We start from the raw sequence: 19,994 nt of genomic DNA on the forward strand, positions 1-19,994 counted from the left end.
TGCTTCTTCACAATATGACATTAATCTCTGACAGAAATAAGGCCTGATACTACTTTACTACACTATTGGTCATGGTGTTGAGTACCTGAAACTTGAAATTTTATCAAATTAAATTCTGAAAGTTTTGGTGGTTTAATTATTTTGTATTTACTCAGAGCTATTACATTATTATCCACCTTAAACATTGAAGATCCTGCCAGAGATAGACAGACAGTAGCAACTTGCTAAACACTTTGCTGTAGCCAGATACCAACAAAATTCACATTGGTCTTAATACATAAACTTTGATATGAGCCAGAAAATTCGATAAGCTGGATTTACTCCGTCATTGCCTGTTTCAAACTTAGGTTTGTGAGAAAGGCAATGTTGATTTCAATAGCCTACATCATGTAGTGTGAATTACTAATATTCACTATAATTTTGGTGATTAATAAAGGGCAATAGATAGTCTTGAAAATGAAAGCACAGATTTACTTTATTAAGGCAGAGATCATTAAGGATCCCTGTCAGGAATAATGTTACTGAAGATCTAGATTTGTCATGCAGATCTAAGAAAACAAAAACCACACTTTACAACAGCCACAGACAAAGGCTACTGAGATAATTGTGGGGTGGACAATAAAAAAAACCCCTACGCTATCAAGAATACTAGGAGAGGTAGTCGTGACTGCTGTCTTGAAATGTACAAAAGAAGGAGCAAGAGTAAAAAAGGCAAACATCAGAGACTGAGAAAAGCTATTTAAACTAAAGAACAATATTGACATGAGAACAAAAGGGCTGGAAATGAGTCACAAATAAATTTAATCTTGAAATTCCTATTCGCAGCAAGGTTCTCAGATGGAGCTCAGTAAGTTTACAAAAGGCTCCCCAAACAAAATTATATTGAGACACCTTCTGCAATCTACTTCTGAATTAAATAACATAAAGATGTATATTTCATGTTATGAGATTAATTTAAAACAATATGCGGACAATACAAATCACTGTCTACTAAGTACCCATAAACAGAAGTAATTTCTTTCAAATACAGCCTAACTGTTTAACAAAAAATAGTTCATAAATAGCAAATAGTGAGCACATTGCTGATTAATACCTTCATTAGGAACAGATGTTGAGTAACTCACTGGTTGCTCCCGCAAGTTATACAAAATTATAGTCGCTAGGAAACCAGAAGAGGTCATTTTGTCTCTTTAACAAGCAAAGTTCAGGATGTTCACTCCAACTGACAGCTGTTCACTGATCTTATTTTCATCCAAATCTCAAAACTTAAGATTACGTTTCTCACTCATTTTTCATTTTCTTTTGTTTCACTACCACTGTTTGGCTATCTCATTAGTGAGAGAAACCTGCATATTTTCTTTCTGGTAGTGAAGCATATATGGGAAAAACTGTGACAGTAAAGCAAGAGGTGAGGCAGTTATTGGGAGTTAAATGCCATGAAGCCCACCAGGCAGGACAGTGGGGGTACCCATCCCTGTGGGGTCAGCTCCCATTTTGGGGGGTTTACACATGGTCCTAAATTTCTGGGCAGAATTAAGGTGCTACAAATATACCTCATTTCAAACAAGGGCTCTGAATCCATGTGGCCTAATGTATAGGTGCAAAATCATGTTTACCCAGTCTACCGGTCTGAGCTATGAGTAAGGCAAAGCCCAAGCCAAGAAGCCCTGCCAGATCTGAGCTGCTGATCCCCCCACTCAGCAGTGCTCCAGCTGGAGTCTGGAGCTCGTGCGCAGCATAAAACCAACTCTGAGACTTCATGTCCCACTAAAACAAATTTACTAAATGCTCCCACAGCTGGGAGTGCTGTTGGAAGATTTCCAACCAGAAACATTCAGAGCTGGTGGCACCCACTTCTGTTCTGAAGTTTCTGATTTATGGTCTCCAACACTTTTAGTACCTGGGTTTTTCCTTTAGCTTGAACACTCCAACCCCATCATTCACTCAGACAACTGACAGTTGACTGTCTGTCAAAGCACAGAAATGTAATTATCCCTTAACACTTCTTTTAATTATTGACAATTGCTGCTGCTGCCTTTTTTTCCTTCCTGAAGTTTTCACGAGGCCACCAATTGTTTCTCTCTGTGTAATTCCAGACACTGCAGAGACATTTTACCCTTTCCATATACTACTAACACTTTTAATTAAGATCCTTCCTTATTTCATCTCTTGCGTCTGGCCTTGATATAAAGTTCTGTAACAGCTCTGTATATGTCTAATATTATTGAGCCAAAACTTTATATGATACTATACAAAATATAATGAGTAACAGAAAAAAACTCAGGTATCTTTTGATGAAAGCCCTTTTGTACAAAGCCATCCTACAGAACACATTTGCTCAGCTCCTCTTTTATATCTTAAGATGCAAAAAAATTAGCCCTTCTCCTTCTGTAACTTTTTCTAATGTATCCATAGGTAATCAGAAATGTTATTAAAGTGAGCCTGAATTTCTGCCTAATAAGGAAACAGATACTAAAATAAAAACTCTAAGTTCACTACTGAGTATACAGTATCAATAAGCACACAGAATCACAGCTCAGGAAAGATTTTCTGTTTGACTGGCTTCCTTCATAAAATCAAATCAATTAATGACTCAAATCAATCAAATGAAATTAACTTCTTTCTGGCCTAAAACTGTACAACCTTTCTTTTAAAAAAAATATTTTACAATTGCTTAATACAAAGGTCTGGGATACAAAATAAAAGCAGAAGTAAAATTAAGTTCTGAGTTTTTTTACTGAAGAGACAATGGGGAGAAGAAATAGGCTACGAAAAAATCACAAAATGGAGAAAAGAGTCTCTTATGCTAAAAAATAGACAATTAGCTGCCAATTTTGAGAGAGAGAGAGTAAAAAGGAGAAAGGGAGAGAACATGAAAAAGAGAGTATTTCAGTCAAAGCTTATATTTCTTCATACAAAACCTTCTGTTCTGGTCTATGCTTGTACTGTCGAGGTTTTGACAGTTGGAAGCTATTAATTTCAGTATTACAAGGCTTATTGAGGTGAATTTATGTTCTTTACAGTCATTAATTCACTTCTGCTTCCTCGATGAAATAAAGGACTAGTTCAGAATGAACACTGAAAATTAAACTAACTTCCCTCCCCTCAAAATATCTGTTTGCCAGAGAACTACTGATGATAGGTCATGCTGGCCTTTACTGATGAGTCAAAACACATGGGGGTGAGAGGGAAATATGTGCAAATACTTGGAAAATTTTGCTTTTAGTAAAATACAAAAATAAAAGGAAAACTTTCCATTTAACTTGTTTAAGTACAAACTTCTTTAAACTGCAACAGAGTACATTTGCACTTCTACTGAGAAGATGTAATGGTCTGGTCAAATGACACACTTTATTAGTAAAAAAGAGTCTGATCCAAAGTACAATGTCATCAGTGAAAAGACTGCTTTCATTTACAAAATTCATGGCATTCAGTTCCAAGCATATGTATTATTTTTTCAAGTGAAATAAAACAAAAGCTGAAAAATATCAGAAACCAGAGAAGGGAAGATTCAGCATATGCATTCTGGAATAGGGCCTCCCTTCTTGCTTACTGCCCGAAACCAATTACACATTGAACCTGTCCTACATAGGCTATTCAGAATATTCCTCCGCTACAATTAGCATATTTTCCATTTCTCGTTCTCTACACACGTAACTGTACAATTCATTTAATTGCTGGGCAATTAAAATCCTGCCTGATCAAAGCATCTTTCTTGCCTCTCTTGTTAATACATACATCTTCTGATCTTTTTTCCTTTTTTCTTTTTTTAATTGTCCACAAGCTGAATCATATTTTTTTAAATTTTTATTCAAATAGTATCTTCTGTGTCCATCAAAGTAATAGAAATCTATTTCTCTGCAGATTCAATGATACTTTTCACCAACTGCTTTACAAGACAGCTTTTTCGTCTTTTCAATCTTCTTCTTTACAATTATCTCCAGGGCTCTTTTTGAAAGTGTAACCCATTTCCATAATTATTTCGATAGCTTTTTATTTTTTTAATTGGGATGTTCAATTAATCTATTATTCAATTTCCTTCTAACAATACCTAGAAAATTAAGTACCTTGCATAACTGTGTAACAATTTATCATCATTATGGTGTTCCTCAATCACCTGTTATGGCTTAACTGAAATGTCTTAAGCAATATTCCTATAAAGAATTAAACTATGCACAGGCTTTTTGTTTTTCACTTTAAAAATACAATGGTTTTGTAAATGAAATATTGAAAACAAAGTCACTCACTCAACAAAATGTATTAGGCACATGTGCCTGAATCAAGCTTGAATTAGTCAATTTTCCTGCTACCACAATGTCCTGTTTCTTTTCCTCCTTTTCATATCTGATTAAACACCATTACTTGGTATTTTCCTCTCCGCCAGTATTTCTGCTGTAACACTGTGTTGAAAACCTTAATGGTCTCTAAAAAATCTAGACTGCATTTATTAACAGACAGTTTCTATTCAGTATGCTTTTATGCCAAAAGTTGCCCTACTTCAGCAATTTTTTTTCCCCTCCTTGAGACCCAGTCCCCTGATGGATTCCTGGAGATCAGTCAACTCTTGATTTTGCTGAATTAAAGAAATGTGTCTCAGAGATACTGTAACTCAAAGCAAGCAAGACTGTACTAGATGTCTAAGTAGTGAACACAGAACTCATCTGCCATTTACTCAACTTTTGAGAACTGATCTCATTTTATTCAGTATAGTATCTCTGTAGCATAAACCCAACAATAAGTCTTCATTCCTTGATCACCTCCAAAACTACTTTTTCCTGTTCTGGTTTGATTTGAACTCTTCCATAAGAAGTTTCCCAAGGGAAGTTTCATTAGAGACTTGGACAAATGTCTCATACACCTTTCTTCATAGCTGAATTACACTTAATCAAATCCTTTCCAATCACTTCAGACAGCTGAGCTTCTAGCAGATTTCTGTGTTACTAGTCTCAGAACAGATAACCTTCTTTTCTGGACTACTTTTCATTCATTTCATTTATGGTACTTTGGGTTTTGAGATTATCGAAAGATTATAAGAGATACAGGAAGGGACTTTTGATGAAGACCTGTAGTGACAGAACAAGGGGCAAGGGTTTTAAACTGAAAAATGGTAGGCTTAGATTGGATATAAGGAAGAAGTACTTTACAATGAGGGTGGTGAGACACTGGAACAGGTTGCCCCTAAAAGCTGTGGGTGCCCTATCGCTGGGAATGTTCAAGGTCAGGTTGGATGGGGCTTTGAGCAACCTAATGTAGTGTCCTAGATGTCCCTGCCTATGGCAGGGGTTTGGACTAGATGATCTTTGAAGGTCCCTTCCAAGCCAAACCATTCTATGATTCTGTGTAGTAGCATGATCTCTTCTTGGAGAGATGGTCATGTTTATCTTTGAGCCATCAGCATATTGCATCAGTTTATTCCTCCTCCTCATACCTGCTTTCCTTTTTTTTCTTCTTTTTTTAAGCAAAAATCACTAGTGACTCACATTAGTGAAACTGGTCCTAGACCAATACTTAGACAACTCCATCGGTATTTATTACTCCATTTTCTCTTCCACCTCTTCTCACTGCTTTGTTAGAAATGCTGGACCTGCAGCTTCAGCTGCCAGTTCTTTCAGAAATCTGATACTAAGCGGCACTCCACCCAACCTGTCTCAAGCTACCTGTCTTCACATAAGAGGTTTTGTTAATTTATTTTCACTTGAGGGTGCTCTCTTTATTCTTAGCATCTTTTCTTTGAAATCACTACTGGCCTGGTTATGTCTGAAACCCTTTCTCTTCAAGTTTTTCCTTTCAGTTTAGAGTAACCAAGGCTTCGGCAAGAATCAGAAACAACAGCTGATTCAAAACATATCACACAATAGCATGTTTTGACATGCGAGAACATTATTCGTGTGCCAGATGCCCTAGTTTTATCAAGTTAGTCCATTTTTTCAATGTACTACCCCAGTCCCTTAACACTTCCCAGTAACTAAAGCATGTTGCTTGTTTGACATTGCCAAAATATCCTCCAAAACAGCCCGCACACAAGCTGTTACGATATGAAAGTGTTCCCACCTCTCTTACATCTTAAAAATAAAAATTAAAAACCTGAAGATTTTTCTAAATGGATGAGAAAGGTTGGTTACCTAGTAAAATCCATTTACCACCAGATTGTTTCTCGATTTTGGTCTTCCTATGAATCAGACTGTGATTCTCTACCTTACAGACAGCTTACTCTTGAGATTTTCTGGCTAACACTCTTGGTTTCATCTTTTTAATGATGATAATAGCCAGACTACTGTAATTCTAAAAAAAGAAATAATTAAATAATATTTTAGTTTGCTGAATGAACAGAATAACATTCATAATTTTTCTGAAGGGCAGACCTTCATATACCCTGCTGATCTCTCCATATTTCCAAGCTTGTATCTATATAATCTACATGCTCCTGTGGAGGGCCTATGAGGGGTTTGTTTACTAAAAGAGAAAGTAAAACTATTTCCTCACAGCTCCCCATTAAAACTAGTCTTTGAACAAACATCCAAGACAGCCTTGGAATTTCAAATATGGGGGAAGAGCAATATTGTAGGATCGCCCTGACTAAAGCAAAACTGTTAACAATGATCATGTCTGCAGAGATCTGGCTCTTTTTAACTAGGTTCTTGGGGACAACAAGCTGTCAGGGTGTCAAGGTGCATCCAAAACACAGGCTTAGAGGTGTCTCATTTCCTCATCTATTCACTAAGAGATACTTTAAAATCTCTTCCTCTGTATTCAGGATGCAGTGATTTGGCACTGCTGCAATCCCTAAGAGTTAATCACATAAATTGTGGAAAGAAAGATTTAATTATGGTCTAAGGTCAGACTGGAAAATGCGAAATAAAATGGGTGAGTAGTTTCAGTAAATAATTTTGAGATCCATGAAATAAATAAGCTGTGAAAATTGATTCTGATTTGGTGCTCTCTAAAACATACAATGAATTATAAAGATAATTTATTTTAAAAGTAATGCTTCCATAAGATGTTTTGTGAAACTTAACCAGAGAGAACTTCCAAAAAAGCTGTCAGGAACCACATGCTCATAGAACACTTCAAAATACTTTTAAATCTACCTCTCCTATTGATTCCAACTACCTGTGAGGGACAACATAAAACCACCCTTCAATTTTGAGGTTTTGATTTTTTTCTAAGTACAATATGCCTACATGATGCAAGCAGACACACACTTTATTGTGAACCCACCGCAAAATGTGTAACATCCTCTACCTATAGGTAAATAATTAAGACTTTGGTTACTAACCATCACTTTTCTTAGTTATGATCTGGGCAGAATTCAGCAGCAGTGTTGTTAGTTTTCCCTTAAATCACATACTAGAAAATTAAATGCACTGCATTGCAAAAAGGTATCCATGATTAATTTAAACATTATAAACTGTCTTGAAATTCATGTTTATGATGAAGGAAGAAGTGAAGAATGAATGAAATAAGTGAATGAAATAAAAGAATGAATGAAAGCAAAAAGCTATTTCTGGACTTTTCCCACAGTGAAGCTTGACAAATATATGTTTCTTAGAATACTACTGAAAATACCATCTTTAGAGTTCATGTATAATCACTGATTTTCAGTTATTCAGTTAGTTTCTATAAGAGAAAGATAAGTATTTGCCCCATATATTAAAACATTTAGCACTTTTAGGTGTCTACAGTTCTAAATTCCTAAATCAAATTTCTCTAATAAATCTTCATTCTTACACTTATGAGGATCACGAGGAAAAGATACCTTTACCTTGTGGCTGCAGGCCCTGAAGGAAGTTCAGTTTATTTTGCTTTATGTAGGAGAATTTAAAATAAGTTTCTGTTGTGAAATTTGTGTACAGCATGTAAAGTGTTGGGCACCTTTTGCTTAAGAGGTACTTCTCATTTGAATGTAGGAATATCCTGAGTCCAGCCTACCCCAGGTTCAGTCAACAGCCTATTTCAAACTCAGTCTATTTCAAGTTCAATAACAACATTCTGTGCATAGCATTTGTACCTATGATAATTTTGCTATGAAATGCAGAAAAGTACCATCAAACTGTTAAGTGTTTGGTCTCAGAATTTTGCTTGCTTGCAAAACTTAGCAACATAAATCAAATAAAGATTGAGAAAATATCGCACAGCCAGCAACTACAAATGCCTCCATCTGATCATTTTCAAATCTAACCACGGAACTTGCACGACATATGCCTTTGAAGAGTCTTGGTTCTCCTCATTAAACTTTGCAGGCTATGTTTCCTTGATTTGATGATATTAATATATTCACCTTAAAACCACATCTATTGCTACATTTGGTTTGTTGCCCAGCAGTAAAAAGAAAATATGTCATAAATTTTAAAGAACATTGAACTTGGTGGTGTTGAGCAAGATTATGTTTTTCAATTACGTGTGATTTACTAACCTGCCTAATAGACAACTTCATTTTACAGAGATGCCCTAAATCTTAAAATCAATTTTAACAACATATTAAGAACTCTCACTCTAGCCTTTGACATATTTTCTTTTTTATGATTCCTCATTTTAAATACTTTTCCCTTCCCCAGTCATTTAATTGTATGAAATCACAACCAACAGTGTTCACTATGAGCCACTTTTTTTCCTCTGACAACCTTCAGAGCTGACTTCTTACCCTCAGACCAAAACTTCAATGCCACTAATACTTAATTCTACTCTTTGCCTTGCATTTAATGAAAAAAAGACAGGATTGTCAAATTTACATGAAAAATTATTTCAATATGCTTTTATAATTTTAGAAATTTAATATTAACTCGAATATGAATTAAACATGCCAAATTTAAAAGGAATTTTGAAGTCCAGCTTTTATAAATTTGAACAAGAGCCAGTCGTTTTTTTAATCAAAACCATGTTAAATATTCATTCATGTTTCACTGTGAGCACTTATAATAAAGTAAACCCTTCAATGTAACCATCAATATAGCAAAAGGCTTGAATAATCATAGAATCAATGTTACTGCATAACACTAAGGCAAAAATTTTAGCCAATATATGCAAAGATTATGTTACAATGATGGCTAGTAGTAAAGGGCTCACATTAAAATGCAAGTTACTCAACATACAGAAAAGCAAAACTCAAAGCAAAGCAAGGCTGTGACTACAAACAGTGTGATGACTAAGAGGAAAAAACCATCTGGCTGACACTACAATATTACAATATTTTTAAAGTACCTTCTTATCAATGACATCAAAATATTGGATGCAGCAGGACGAGAAAAGAAAATCTGTAGACTTTTGCCTTATTAATTATATATATTAAGATTATAGTTCTCTTGTAGTAGCGATGTTAACAGTCAAAGAATTTTTAACACAGCTTGCATACGTTTATCTCATTACTGGTACTCGTTACAGATCACTACCACTAAAAGAGCTGATTCCTGCAAGAGAGTTAAGGTCAATCACTTCAGAATATCAAGAGGAAAAAAACACAGGGAAGACAGAACTCACATTACATCTTATATGATTTCAAACACAACACTTTTCCATGCCTATAAGAGTTGAATAGGAAATACATAAGAAATACATTCTGGCACCGAAAGACAATTTAAACTGTGAAAGACAGTATGTCACATTGTCTAAATACATGTGTACACGCACACACACACACTCGATTGTCCAGACATTCCAACAACTCATTATCCCACCTACCAAACTGAAAAAAACCAATCATTTAATTCCTCCACCATCCCACACATTAATAAAACCAAAATTAGCCTATATTGCCATGGTATACCTTCTGAAGGGACTGCAGTAGCTTTCCTCATGATGACTGCAGGTAGGGCTACCTGGCTACAACACTGTGAAACCAACTAGCAAAGATTTAACTGCTGAATATTTGAAGTTATGGTTAATTAAAAGAAACTAAAATGTCTCCGTTGTTTTTAATTTTCATTTTTTGCTTTCGTTTTCAAGTGAAATCAGGCATTTAATCAAAATGTCCTTTTCAATAATCTCCACAGTAAGCTACAGCTTCTACATGGACATATTTTTTGTGTTACACAAAATAGATAATATATTCAATAATAATTTCAGATTGAGAAAATATTAGACAAAAAAATAAAGTAGACTTCTGCAAAACCAGTATTTTCTGCCACCAGAACTTTCCAAAAGGAAATATATATAAGTTGCAGCAAACCAAGTATTTGATCTGCCATAGGATCTCCCTTTCCCTGCTTTATTTAATGCAGAAAATTAACAATCAGTCAAGAGATTGTGCTTCAAGAGCATCTGCAGTTATGAGGCAGAGAACACCACAGAGGTTTGGCTGGTGTTGATACATTCTGAAAACTAAAGTAACCAGGATTCTTTAACTGAATTAAGCAACAGCCTGAGAAATTACCAACTCCACAGGCAATCCAGATTGTACTGTAAATCAGTGCTATGTTCATGTTTTTCAACTAGTGCATCAAAGTACCTATGAATATCACCATTTGGGCAGAAACACCAGATACAATCCTATGACTCTAAAAGCCTCTTTTGCTAACAAAACAGTGGAATTTGGCATAAAAAGAAAATTAAAAGAAAACCAAGGAAATAGGAAAAGAAAAAACCTATGGTTTTCATCCTCAAGGCAATCTCCCATGCAAAAGTGCCAAGGGAAAATTTTCAAATACAGAGCCCAGGTTACAAACCTGTTGAAGGTCAATGCCACTCCGCAGAACTAAGATGACTCTCAAGTGACCTGTCTGAGCACACAACATGCATCTGACACAAACCACTTGTTTTACTGATGAGGTCTAGGGCAATCATAGCCAAAGCCAGTTGTACAAGTAAGTGCTACCAAATACTCGAATCCTCTGAAGAACAGAGGCCAGATAAGCATGATTTCAGAGACAGAATATTATGGTTGAAGTTCAACATGTTTACAACAAACAACTTTATACCATTACCAGTTTTAATCTTCTCATCTCCAAACAAAGTGCTTACAAGTTTTAACATATGAGTTGAGGATGGTCCACAAGCTTAAAAAAAATCCAAGCATTTAAAAGAGAACACAAATACTAGAGTCTGGAGTCATTTTAGTTTTAATATTTAACACAGACAATAGTGATGGATAATTGTTCCTTAAAATTGGTCCTCTCTAGGTCATCAAATTAATTAAAATAAGGAGTATAAAGTTAAATTTGCTTTAAAAGCAAAAGCTTTCAAAACTATTTTCTGATGAACTGGGGACTTTTTCTAAAACTTGTAACTGGCATACAAGTGGTGGGGATAGAACATTCCACATTCCAAAGCCTCTGAACAAGCCTTATTAAGAACCTCAGACAGAAGTCACATTACTATGACTCTTCAAAATTAAATTAATTCAGTATTTCATTGTTGGAACATCATTCTAAATGCAAAATTAAGAGAATTGATCTTCCCCACTACGCAGAGTAACAACATTTTCTGTACCTAAAAAGTTAGTAATGCAAACATGTAGATCACAATAAGGAATATACCACAAAGTGTATTACAATTCCATATGAAAATATTTTAGAGAAATTACTTTAAAACCACACATTGTCAGGCAAAGGGAAAATTTAAGTAGCAGCCACCTCTCATACAACACAACTAGGACTCCAAATTAAAGGCAAAAGTGCATACTCAGGTTTCATATCTACTATCACTGAACAGTGATACTTAATATAAAATAGATTAATTTTACATTTATCTTCAGCTAAGTAAAATATCTAAATGAAAATAAAATTCCTAGCAAATTCTCCTGTTTCACAGATTGTCAGTAAATGAAAACATTACCATTCTCCTGCTGCTAAAAATTACAAGCCAGGACATCCTCTAAAAAGATCATCAATAGATTTTGACATTACTCACCCCACTGGAGAGGAGCCAACTGTAGATGCTCCAGGACCAGTTGATTAAGAACGCCTTCCACACTTGCTTCCCCTTCACGCTTCAAGGAAGGGTAAATTGGAATTAAGGAAAATTTTGTTTCAGAGAGAAGAAAAGCATGTAATACATACAACTTTCATTATTGCAAATCAAAACTGCAAGCTAGAGATTCATCAAAGGTTATTGTTACATATTTGGTTTATTAACCCATGAATTGGCTAACAATAATAATTTGAGCAGTTGATATCATCAGAATATAAAAATTTAATTCCACTGAGGAGTGTTAAATATGAAGATGCAAAGGTAAAATGTACCTGAACCATTGTAAAACACAAGGGGGAAAAAGTCTGGAAGCTGTAAAAATGCAGAACTATGTGGTGCAGTATCAGAATTCAAAATGACAAATTAAGAGCAATCTGAAAACAAAAAGGATAAAATTTAATAGGGCAATACAAAACAGAACAAAAGTGGGCTAAGATAGCTTCGAATACCAGCTCAGTGCCAGTTCTGTGAAGGTACAGGGATGTTAGACAATGCAGTGACAGTGTCATTATCGAGGGCAATAATCATACCAGAATCACACAGGCACATAACCTGCAAGCTTCCCTTTCTACTCACTCCTGTATGAGTTCACTAACAAGCTCAGACTGAAACGAGAAAAAATTAGGAAATTGTTCTTACTCCAAGAACAGTGAAGCACTGAAATAAACTGTACGGAAAAGCAGAATCTCTACTTTTAAAGGGCTTCAAAACAGGTTATACAAGTGCTAAAATAAAAGCATAGGCAATATCCAATGTAACACAAAGATAGTATTATCTGTTTAAACAAATTAATAATAATTTCATGTGATGCATCAATCAAGATAGCATGTATTTGTAACAGGAAGACCACTGGACTTCTTTTTTCTAATTCCCTGACTTCAGAAAGGCACTGAATACAAAGGGCTTGGAAGCACATGCAAATGTCAGCACCATCTTGTATTTGGCCAAAGCTGCATTCAGTGGCTTTGGTGCAATTTTGTACAAGAAGCCCCTATCTCGGTTAGGTTGAGAGGAAGAGGTGGAGGTGGAGCAAGCACGGCTCCTTCACAGATGCACATACAGCACGTGAGCTTCTGCGTACTTACACTGGAACTCCTCTGGCAAAACTTCTATCACCTTTACAGCTCGGCTCATGCTTTCCCAGAATAGGAGCACCACACAGAAACAAATTCGAGAGAGAGGCAGGATCCTCTCTGAGACTTGAAAACACTCCTTTTCCAACTTCATAATCTTCAAATGAAACAACCATAGGTGAAACAGTGTTGCACAATAATTAAGGCTAAGCTCCTAGCAAGACTGATCAAGGTTTCAACCAGCAACTCCAAAAGTACTGGAACCATGTTCCTTGAAAATAGATTTTTTTAAAAAGAAGAATATCTGAGCTTTTATAAACAGCTCCTAAATTTGATCAGTCCTTTTTCTGCAAAACTCTGGAAAGAGAGGCACATCATCTGACTGATAAAGTATGTTCTCATCTATGTAATTTAAAAGAAAATTAACAAGCACTGCAGATAACTAATTTCTACCACAGGACATAATTTTACAAGCTCTCCATGAGATTTAAAAGTCTTGAAACCTCAGATCAAAATGAGATCTAACAATTAGTGATTGAGACTCAAAAGCTCAATGAGATGACACAAGAGGAAAATCAATACATTGTATAGCTTCTCACAATTTTTTTAAATTTTTTTTCATTATGTCCTGAAAAATGTCTTAAATAGCTTGCTTTTTTCCTAAAAGACTACAAATGAAGAATATATAAACCCCAAAGAGTCTGAAAGCTGTAAACACCATTAAAGAAAGCACCTTTTGGAAAATTAAAGACAGCAGAATATCACCTCTGAAAAGCATTTCTGCTGAAAAATAAGACCCAGGACACCAGCACAACAGAATAATTTCCATAAACCAAACTATAGGATAGAGAATACATAATTTGGATTACTTCATAGAAACAGCAGATAAATAATTCTGTTATCACATCTTTAATGTAAGGAATATAAGTGAGAGAAAACACTAATAAAGAGGCAGTATTTAAAAGAATTTTTAGAACAGAGTGGCTGCCATTAACTGTAACGTTAAACTAACTTAACTGTAATTTACTTACAACTGGCTCACAGTGGTGCCTGGAATATTACAAATTTTTACTGCTTACAGCTCCATGGAAAGCTTAATGTCTCAGATACTATTATAAAATGACTATAAAATAGGTGATTCTCCTTACTTTATCATTGGTAAATATTATCAAAGCAGATAAATGTATTCACATGGATCTACAGAGGGATCTGGACAGGCTGGATCAATGGGCTGAGGCCAATTGTATGAGATTCAACAAGGCCGAGTGCTGGGTCCTGCACTTGGGTCACACCAACCCCATGCAGCGCTACAGGCTTGGGGAAGAGTGGCTGGAAAGCTGTCCGGTGGAAAAAGACCTGGGGGTGCTGGTCGACAGCCGGTTGAATACGAGCCAGCAGTGTGCCCAGGTGGCCAAGAAGGCCAACGGCATCCTGGCTTGTATCAGAAACACTGTGGCCAACAAGACTAGGGAAGTGATTGTCCCCCTGTACTTGGCACTGGTGAGGCCGCACCTCGAATACTGTGTTCAGTTTTGGGCCCCTCACTACAAGAAAGACATGGAGGTGCTGGAACATGTCCAAAGAAGGGCAACGAAGCTCCTGAAGGGTCTAGAGAACAAGTCCTGTGTGGAGCAGCTGAGGGAACTGGGTTGTTTAGCCTGGAGAAAAGGAGGCTGAGGGGAGACCTTATCGCTCTCTACAACTACCTGAAAGGAGGTTGTAGTGAGGTGGGTGTTGGTCTCTTGTCCCAAGTAACAAGCAGTAGGACAAGAGGAAATGGCCTCAAGTTGCACCAGGGGAGGTTTAGATTGGATATTAGGAAAAATTTCTTCACTGAAAGGGTTGTCAAGCACTGGAACAGGCTGCCCAGGGAAGTGGTTGAGTGACCATCCCCGGAGGTATTTAGAAGACGTGTAGATGTGGCGCTTAGGGACATGGTTTAGTGGTGGACTCGGCAGTGCTAGGTTAACGGTTGGACTTGATGATCTTAAAGGTCTTCTCCAACCTAAACCATTCTATGATCCTATGATTCACAAGGAAAACACATTTTGAAATTTCAAATTCAACACAGCTACAGATTCTGAAACCAACTGCTTCTTAGATTGGGTGCAAAAAGTATGCATACCTATACCTCAACTCATAAAAAAGTGACATACCTACACTTCTTAAATCCTGTGTCCAGTTTTGCTTCCCTAGTTCAGGATGCTGAAATACGGGATAAAATTCCCTGGAGGGTTACCAAGATGATTAGAGAGCTGGAGCACATAACATACTAAAAGAAGTTGAGAGAACAGGGTTTGTTTGGTCTTAAGAAGAGAAGGAAGCCTAAGGAGAAATGTTATTGCTGTCTATTATAGTGGGAGGGTATAGAGAAGATAGAGCCAGACTTTTCTTGGAGGAGCACAGTAATACAAAGAGGGGCAATGGACACAAGTTGCAGGACAAGGTGTTATAACAGATCTGAAGAGGTTCCTTACAACATAAATTATTCTATAATCAATGCAACCTTGCTGTCTTCAGATTACTCCACAGGAAGACCTGGCAGTGCCAGTGGCATTTAATGCAGTATTCAGGCTGCCCCATAGGTATGGCACAATAGACTCAGACATCATGTAAAGACCCAACTTGTATAAACTGATTCAGAAAAAAATGCTTTACCTTGCCAAAAAATCCCCCAAATACATAGCTTTTTAATGAGTACCCAAAATCTTGCCCACAATGTTCACTAAGCATCTAGTCCAGCTTAAGCTCTGCTGCCAGACTCAAAGACAAAAGTCACTGAAGTTCACAGAGAAACAGTATAGTTGGTATGGTCTAACCATTCCTAATAGCGTGGAATTTTGCATCATTGATCTTTGCCTCCTGACTATCTATCAGGCAATTATATAAAATTACTCATTATAGTGTAAATACAAACTGAACATTGTAGCAAACTCATCACCTTGGAGACGAAAAGCAACCAAAATACGCAGTAATAAAATGTCAGAGGCAAAAAAAGAGAGAAAAGTTTAACTAACTCAAGAGTTTGCCTATTTTCAAAGACAAGCCTTTAGAAGTCAATGAAAGCAAAGCAGCTGGGAGAGGAGTTGCCAATGTACCCTTTCAGATAAAAGACAAAAGTGTAAGATCCTGAATTTAAAATTCATTGAAAAAATTGCCCAGATAAATGGAAGTACAGACTGCCAAAGTTAAGTTTGACCCTGTAGAATCTATCTACTTAACCAAACCTTCTAACATTTTGCTGAAATCTCACTGTGATTACAAACCTGCTCTTCCATAGGAGTCAGATTGTTAAATGCTTTTGTTGACCCAGGCCTCATTTCCAACAGTCAAATCTTTGTTATTAACAACACATGCATCAGCCAGGACTGAAGCAGTTGACTTCCATTTTCCAGGGCAACTGTTCACATTTGGCAGTTCAAGACATTTTCATTTGCACAATCAAATGAGTTTCAAAGGGGGCCTCAGAGCCAATGAACACACAACAATCAGATGCTGTTTAAAAAAAATAAAACCCCAAACCTAATTTTTCACAGTCGACACCTTTATTTCATGTTTCTTTAGCAACAGATTGTATATGATATAAACTGTTTCATACCAAAACCTGAATGACAGTCAAATGAACAAGTTATTTCCCCAAGGAAGACTTTGGTGTTTCATACTATCTTGATTGTCTAATGTGTAGCTGGGTACCCACAATTGTAACACAGCATGTTATCTAAAATCTACTGCTAAAAAAGACAATAGATTTTAAAAAATGGTTTCTATCCTAAAGTTACTCATGTTTTTTCTCTCTGCTATGCAGCATTCCATATCTGGCATCCTTCTAAAAAGATTTTCAGTAACATATTTCTCAGTTCCTTTGCACATAAATATGGGTGGAAGCGTGCACACAATCATACACAAATTAGCAAATGTTCATCAATAAAAATTATACTAATAAAAAACAAATTTAAATTATTAATGATCACAGATTACTTGTAGCAGTAGCCTTAGTCATATTTACGCTTTCTGCTTGATTATTATTGTGGCACTTTATTATTAAAACTAATTACATGCAGTTATTGATGTTCTTCAATAGTAAGTTACTTCTGCAAACAATTGTTGATGCTAAGAAGCTGCATGGAAATGTAAAGCTCCATCCAACTAAAGTAAAGGAAACCTTTACTGATGTACAAAAGTTCCACAACATGCAATATTCTCATAACTAAAGATTCATAATTATGGTCAAGATGAAGTAATGAAAAGCTGAATAGACAAACAGAAAAGTAAATTTCAGTAACAGTTACTGGTATGCTGTCAGGCCCAGACAACATATCAGATGAGATGACTCAGGTTCTGTCCAATACATAATAATTTCAAAATTCGGACTGGCTACTTAGATGATGAAATACAAAACATTCATAAAATGTATGTATTTGGAAAAGATGTCAGTGTTCACAAAACTAATAAATGAGTGGAAATTATGAAGATCACTTTAGATGAAATTCAATGAAGAAAACTTCCGAGTATCACCCTGGAAGGAATCAACAAATCTATAAATGGAAGTTAGGAATAATTATTCAGTCAGTTATGCTGGACCACATGCAAAAAAGTCATTCAGACACGGGACACCTGCAAAAGAGGTCCAGAATAGTTATCAGAGCAAGCATCATATCTGAAGCTTGGAAGGTATAGCTTTTATTCTATGAGAAACCTTACCTGAAGTATTGCTTCCAGCTTTGGATCCCACATGTTGAGAAAAATATAGCTATACCACAGAATAATACCAGCAAAATGACTGAAAGAAAATGTGCTTTGAAAAAAAGTTCGCAATTAGGTTTAAATATAGAAAAGAAAAAACTGAGGAAGGAACACACAGAATACAATTTCAAAAATGTAAGAAAACATTGCAAATAGGACAGGCTTCATATCAATCACAGAAATTAATGCTGAACTAAGGAAAAAATGTCTAACTATTAGAAAAGTTAAAAATGGAGCATGGTATTTAAGGTGGCACTGGAAGCCTCATTTTTTAAAGGCTGTTAAAAGCCAGGTTTGCAGTATTTTCAAGAAAATGACTAAAAATGTTACAGTTCTTATTTCACTGGAATAGTAATTCTTTCACAGTACATTAGAAAATTTCTCTGGCTGCAATCAAACCTGGGGAGAGCAGGAGACAGGGAGAGGAAAAGGAGTTTATAATCACAGAATCATAAAATGGTTTGGGATGGAAGGGACTTGAAAGATCATCTAGTTCCAACCTCCCTGCCATGGGCAGGGACACCTTCCACTGGACCAGGTTGCTCAAAGCCCCATCCAACCTGGCCTTGAACACTGCCAGGGATGGGGCATCCACAGCCTCTCTGGGCAACCTGTTCCACTGCCTCACCACCCTCACAGTAAAGAACTTCTTCCTTACATCTAGTCTAAACCTACCCTCTTTCAGTTAAAGCTATTTAAAGCTATAGTGATAGTCACTACATGCCCCTGTACAAAGTCCCTCTCCAGCTTGCTTGTAGGCCCCCCTTTTGGAAGGCTGCTAGAAGGTTGTCGTGGAGCCTTCTCTTCTCCAGGCTGAACAACCCCAACTCTCCCAGCCTGTCTTCACAGGAGAAGTGCTCCAGCCCTCTGATCATCATGAGTTTTGTTTTTAGCAGTCATTCCCTCACCCAGCCCACTGCATGGCTGAACAAATCACAGAATAATTTATATTGAAAGGCAATTCTGGAGTTACTGTCCAAGCCTGTGCTTAAAGCATGGAAAATATTGAAACTGCATCAGGCCTCATCCAGAATTTTTCAGTATCTTTAAAGACATCAATTTTACAGCACTTTTGGACAACCTGTTCCACTATCTGAGCACCCTCCTTGTGAAAACAATTTCTCCTAGTACCTAAGCGGAATTTACCTGGCTGCAACTTGCTACAGTCACCTTGTGATATGCCTTGCTTGGAGAGTCAGATGTACCTTGTTGACTGCTGCAACTCTTGGGCTTTGAGAAGGTTGCCCCTGGAGGTCCATTAGCTCTCCTGGACCGCTCTGCTCCTGAGGGCAGCCTCCTGTGCAATCCTGCCTAGCAGTTCCCCAAAGTCTCCTCTCCTAAAGTCCAGAGTCATTATGCTGCTACTTGCCTTCCTCACTTGTCTTGGGATATTAAACTCCATCATCTCGGGATGACTGTAGCCAAAGTTGACATTAAACCTCACCCCTCTAACTGGATCTTCATTATTTTCAAGTAGCAGAACCCACACAGCACATGCCAAATCAAGCCATCCAGCACCTGTACACAAAAAGTGTCTTTAAAGTACTCCAGAAATCTCCTAATCCGCATTTGGAAGAGCTCTTTCAGTTGTTAAAGGAAGAGTCCATCCAGCTTCGCTTCTTGATTGAATGGTCTGTAATAAATGCACGCTGCATCACCCTGTTGGACAACTGTTCTTGACCCAAAAGCTTCCAATTGGCCATCACTCATTTCCTAACAATTCCCTGTGCACTTCATCATCTCTGCCCAACCTTCCTAAAAAACCCATCCCCACCTGTCAGTGCACCCTGTTCACACAAACTACCCACTATGTCTCTGAAATCCCAGTGACACCAGAGCTCTGCAACTGCACACTGACCTCTAATTCCTCCTCTGCATGCTTTTGCAAGTTCAGGTGCAAGCATCTGACATGGGCTTTTGATCACACCTTAGGGTAGATTCGGTGATCCTCACCCATCACTTCCTCCTGCCCGTGCTTCCCCCTTCTTGCACTGCTCTACAGGCTTTGGGGTCCATCCTGCAAGGTACCAAGTCTAAAGCTAGACTCATTAAACTAGCAAGTCTGCTGGCAAAGATGTTCTTACCTCAGTTCATCAGGAGGGTGACAAGAGGCACCCAGAGCTAGAGGACAGGGAAAGACTGTTCATTAAGCAGCAGCAAGAGCTACAACAAACTGAAGCATAAGTAACTTCTTGATGCTACCCCGAGCTGAACCTTTCTGTGCTTCCTATGAAAAAATCTCCTCCACCATCTGAACATCGATAAATCTTTGTTTAT

At 37.0% G+C, this 19,994-nt stretch overlaps 1 protein-coding gene across 3 annotated transcripts in view; it reads right to left on the reverse strand.

The window, feature by feature from the left end:
- TRAPPC9 (trafficking protein particle complex subunit 9) overlaps window positions 1-19,994 on the reverse strand; it is a 520,195-nt gene that overhangs the window by 246,152 nt on the left and 254,049 nt on the right. For all 3 annotated transcript variants that reach the window (XM_075024013.1, XM_075024014.1, XM_075024012.1), the window contains one exon: window positions 11,842-11,932. In XM_075024013.1, the coding sequence (XP_074880114.1) occupies window positions 11,842-11,932 (91 nt within the window). The remainder of the gene's footprint in view (window positions 1-11,841; window positions 11,933-19,994) is intronic.

Source organism: Buteo buteo, chromosome 3, assembly GCF_964188355.1.
Source record: "Buteo buteo chromosome 3, bButBut1.hap1.1, whole genome shotgun sequence".
Lineage (NCBI taxonomy): Eukaryota > Metazoa > Chordata > Aves > Accipitriformes > Accipitridae > Buteo > Buteo buteo.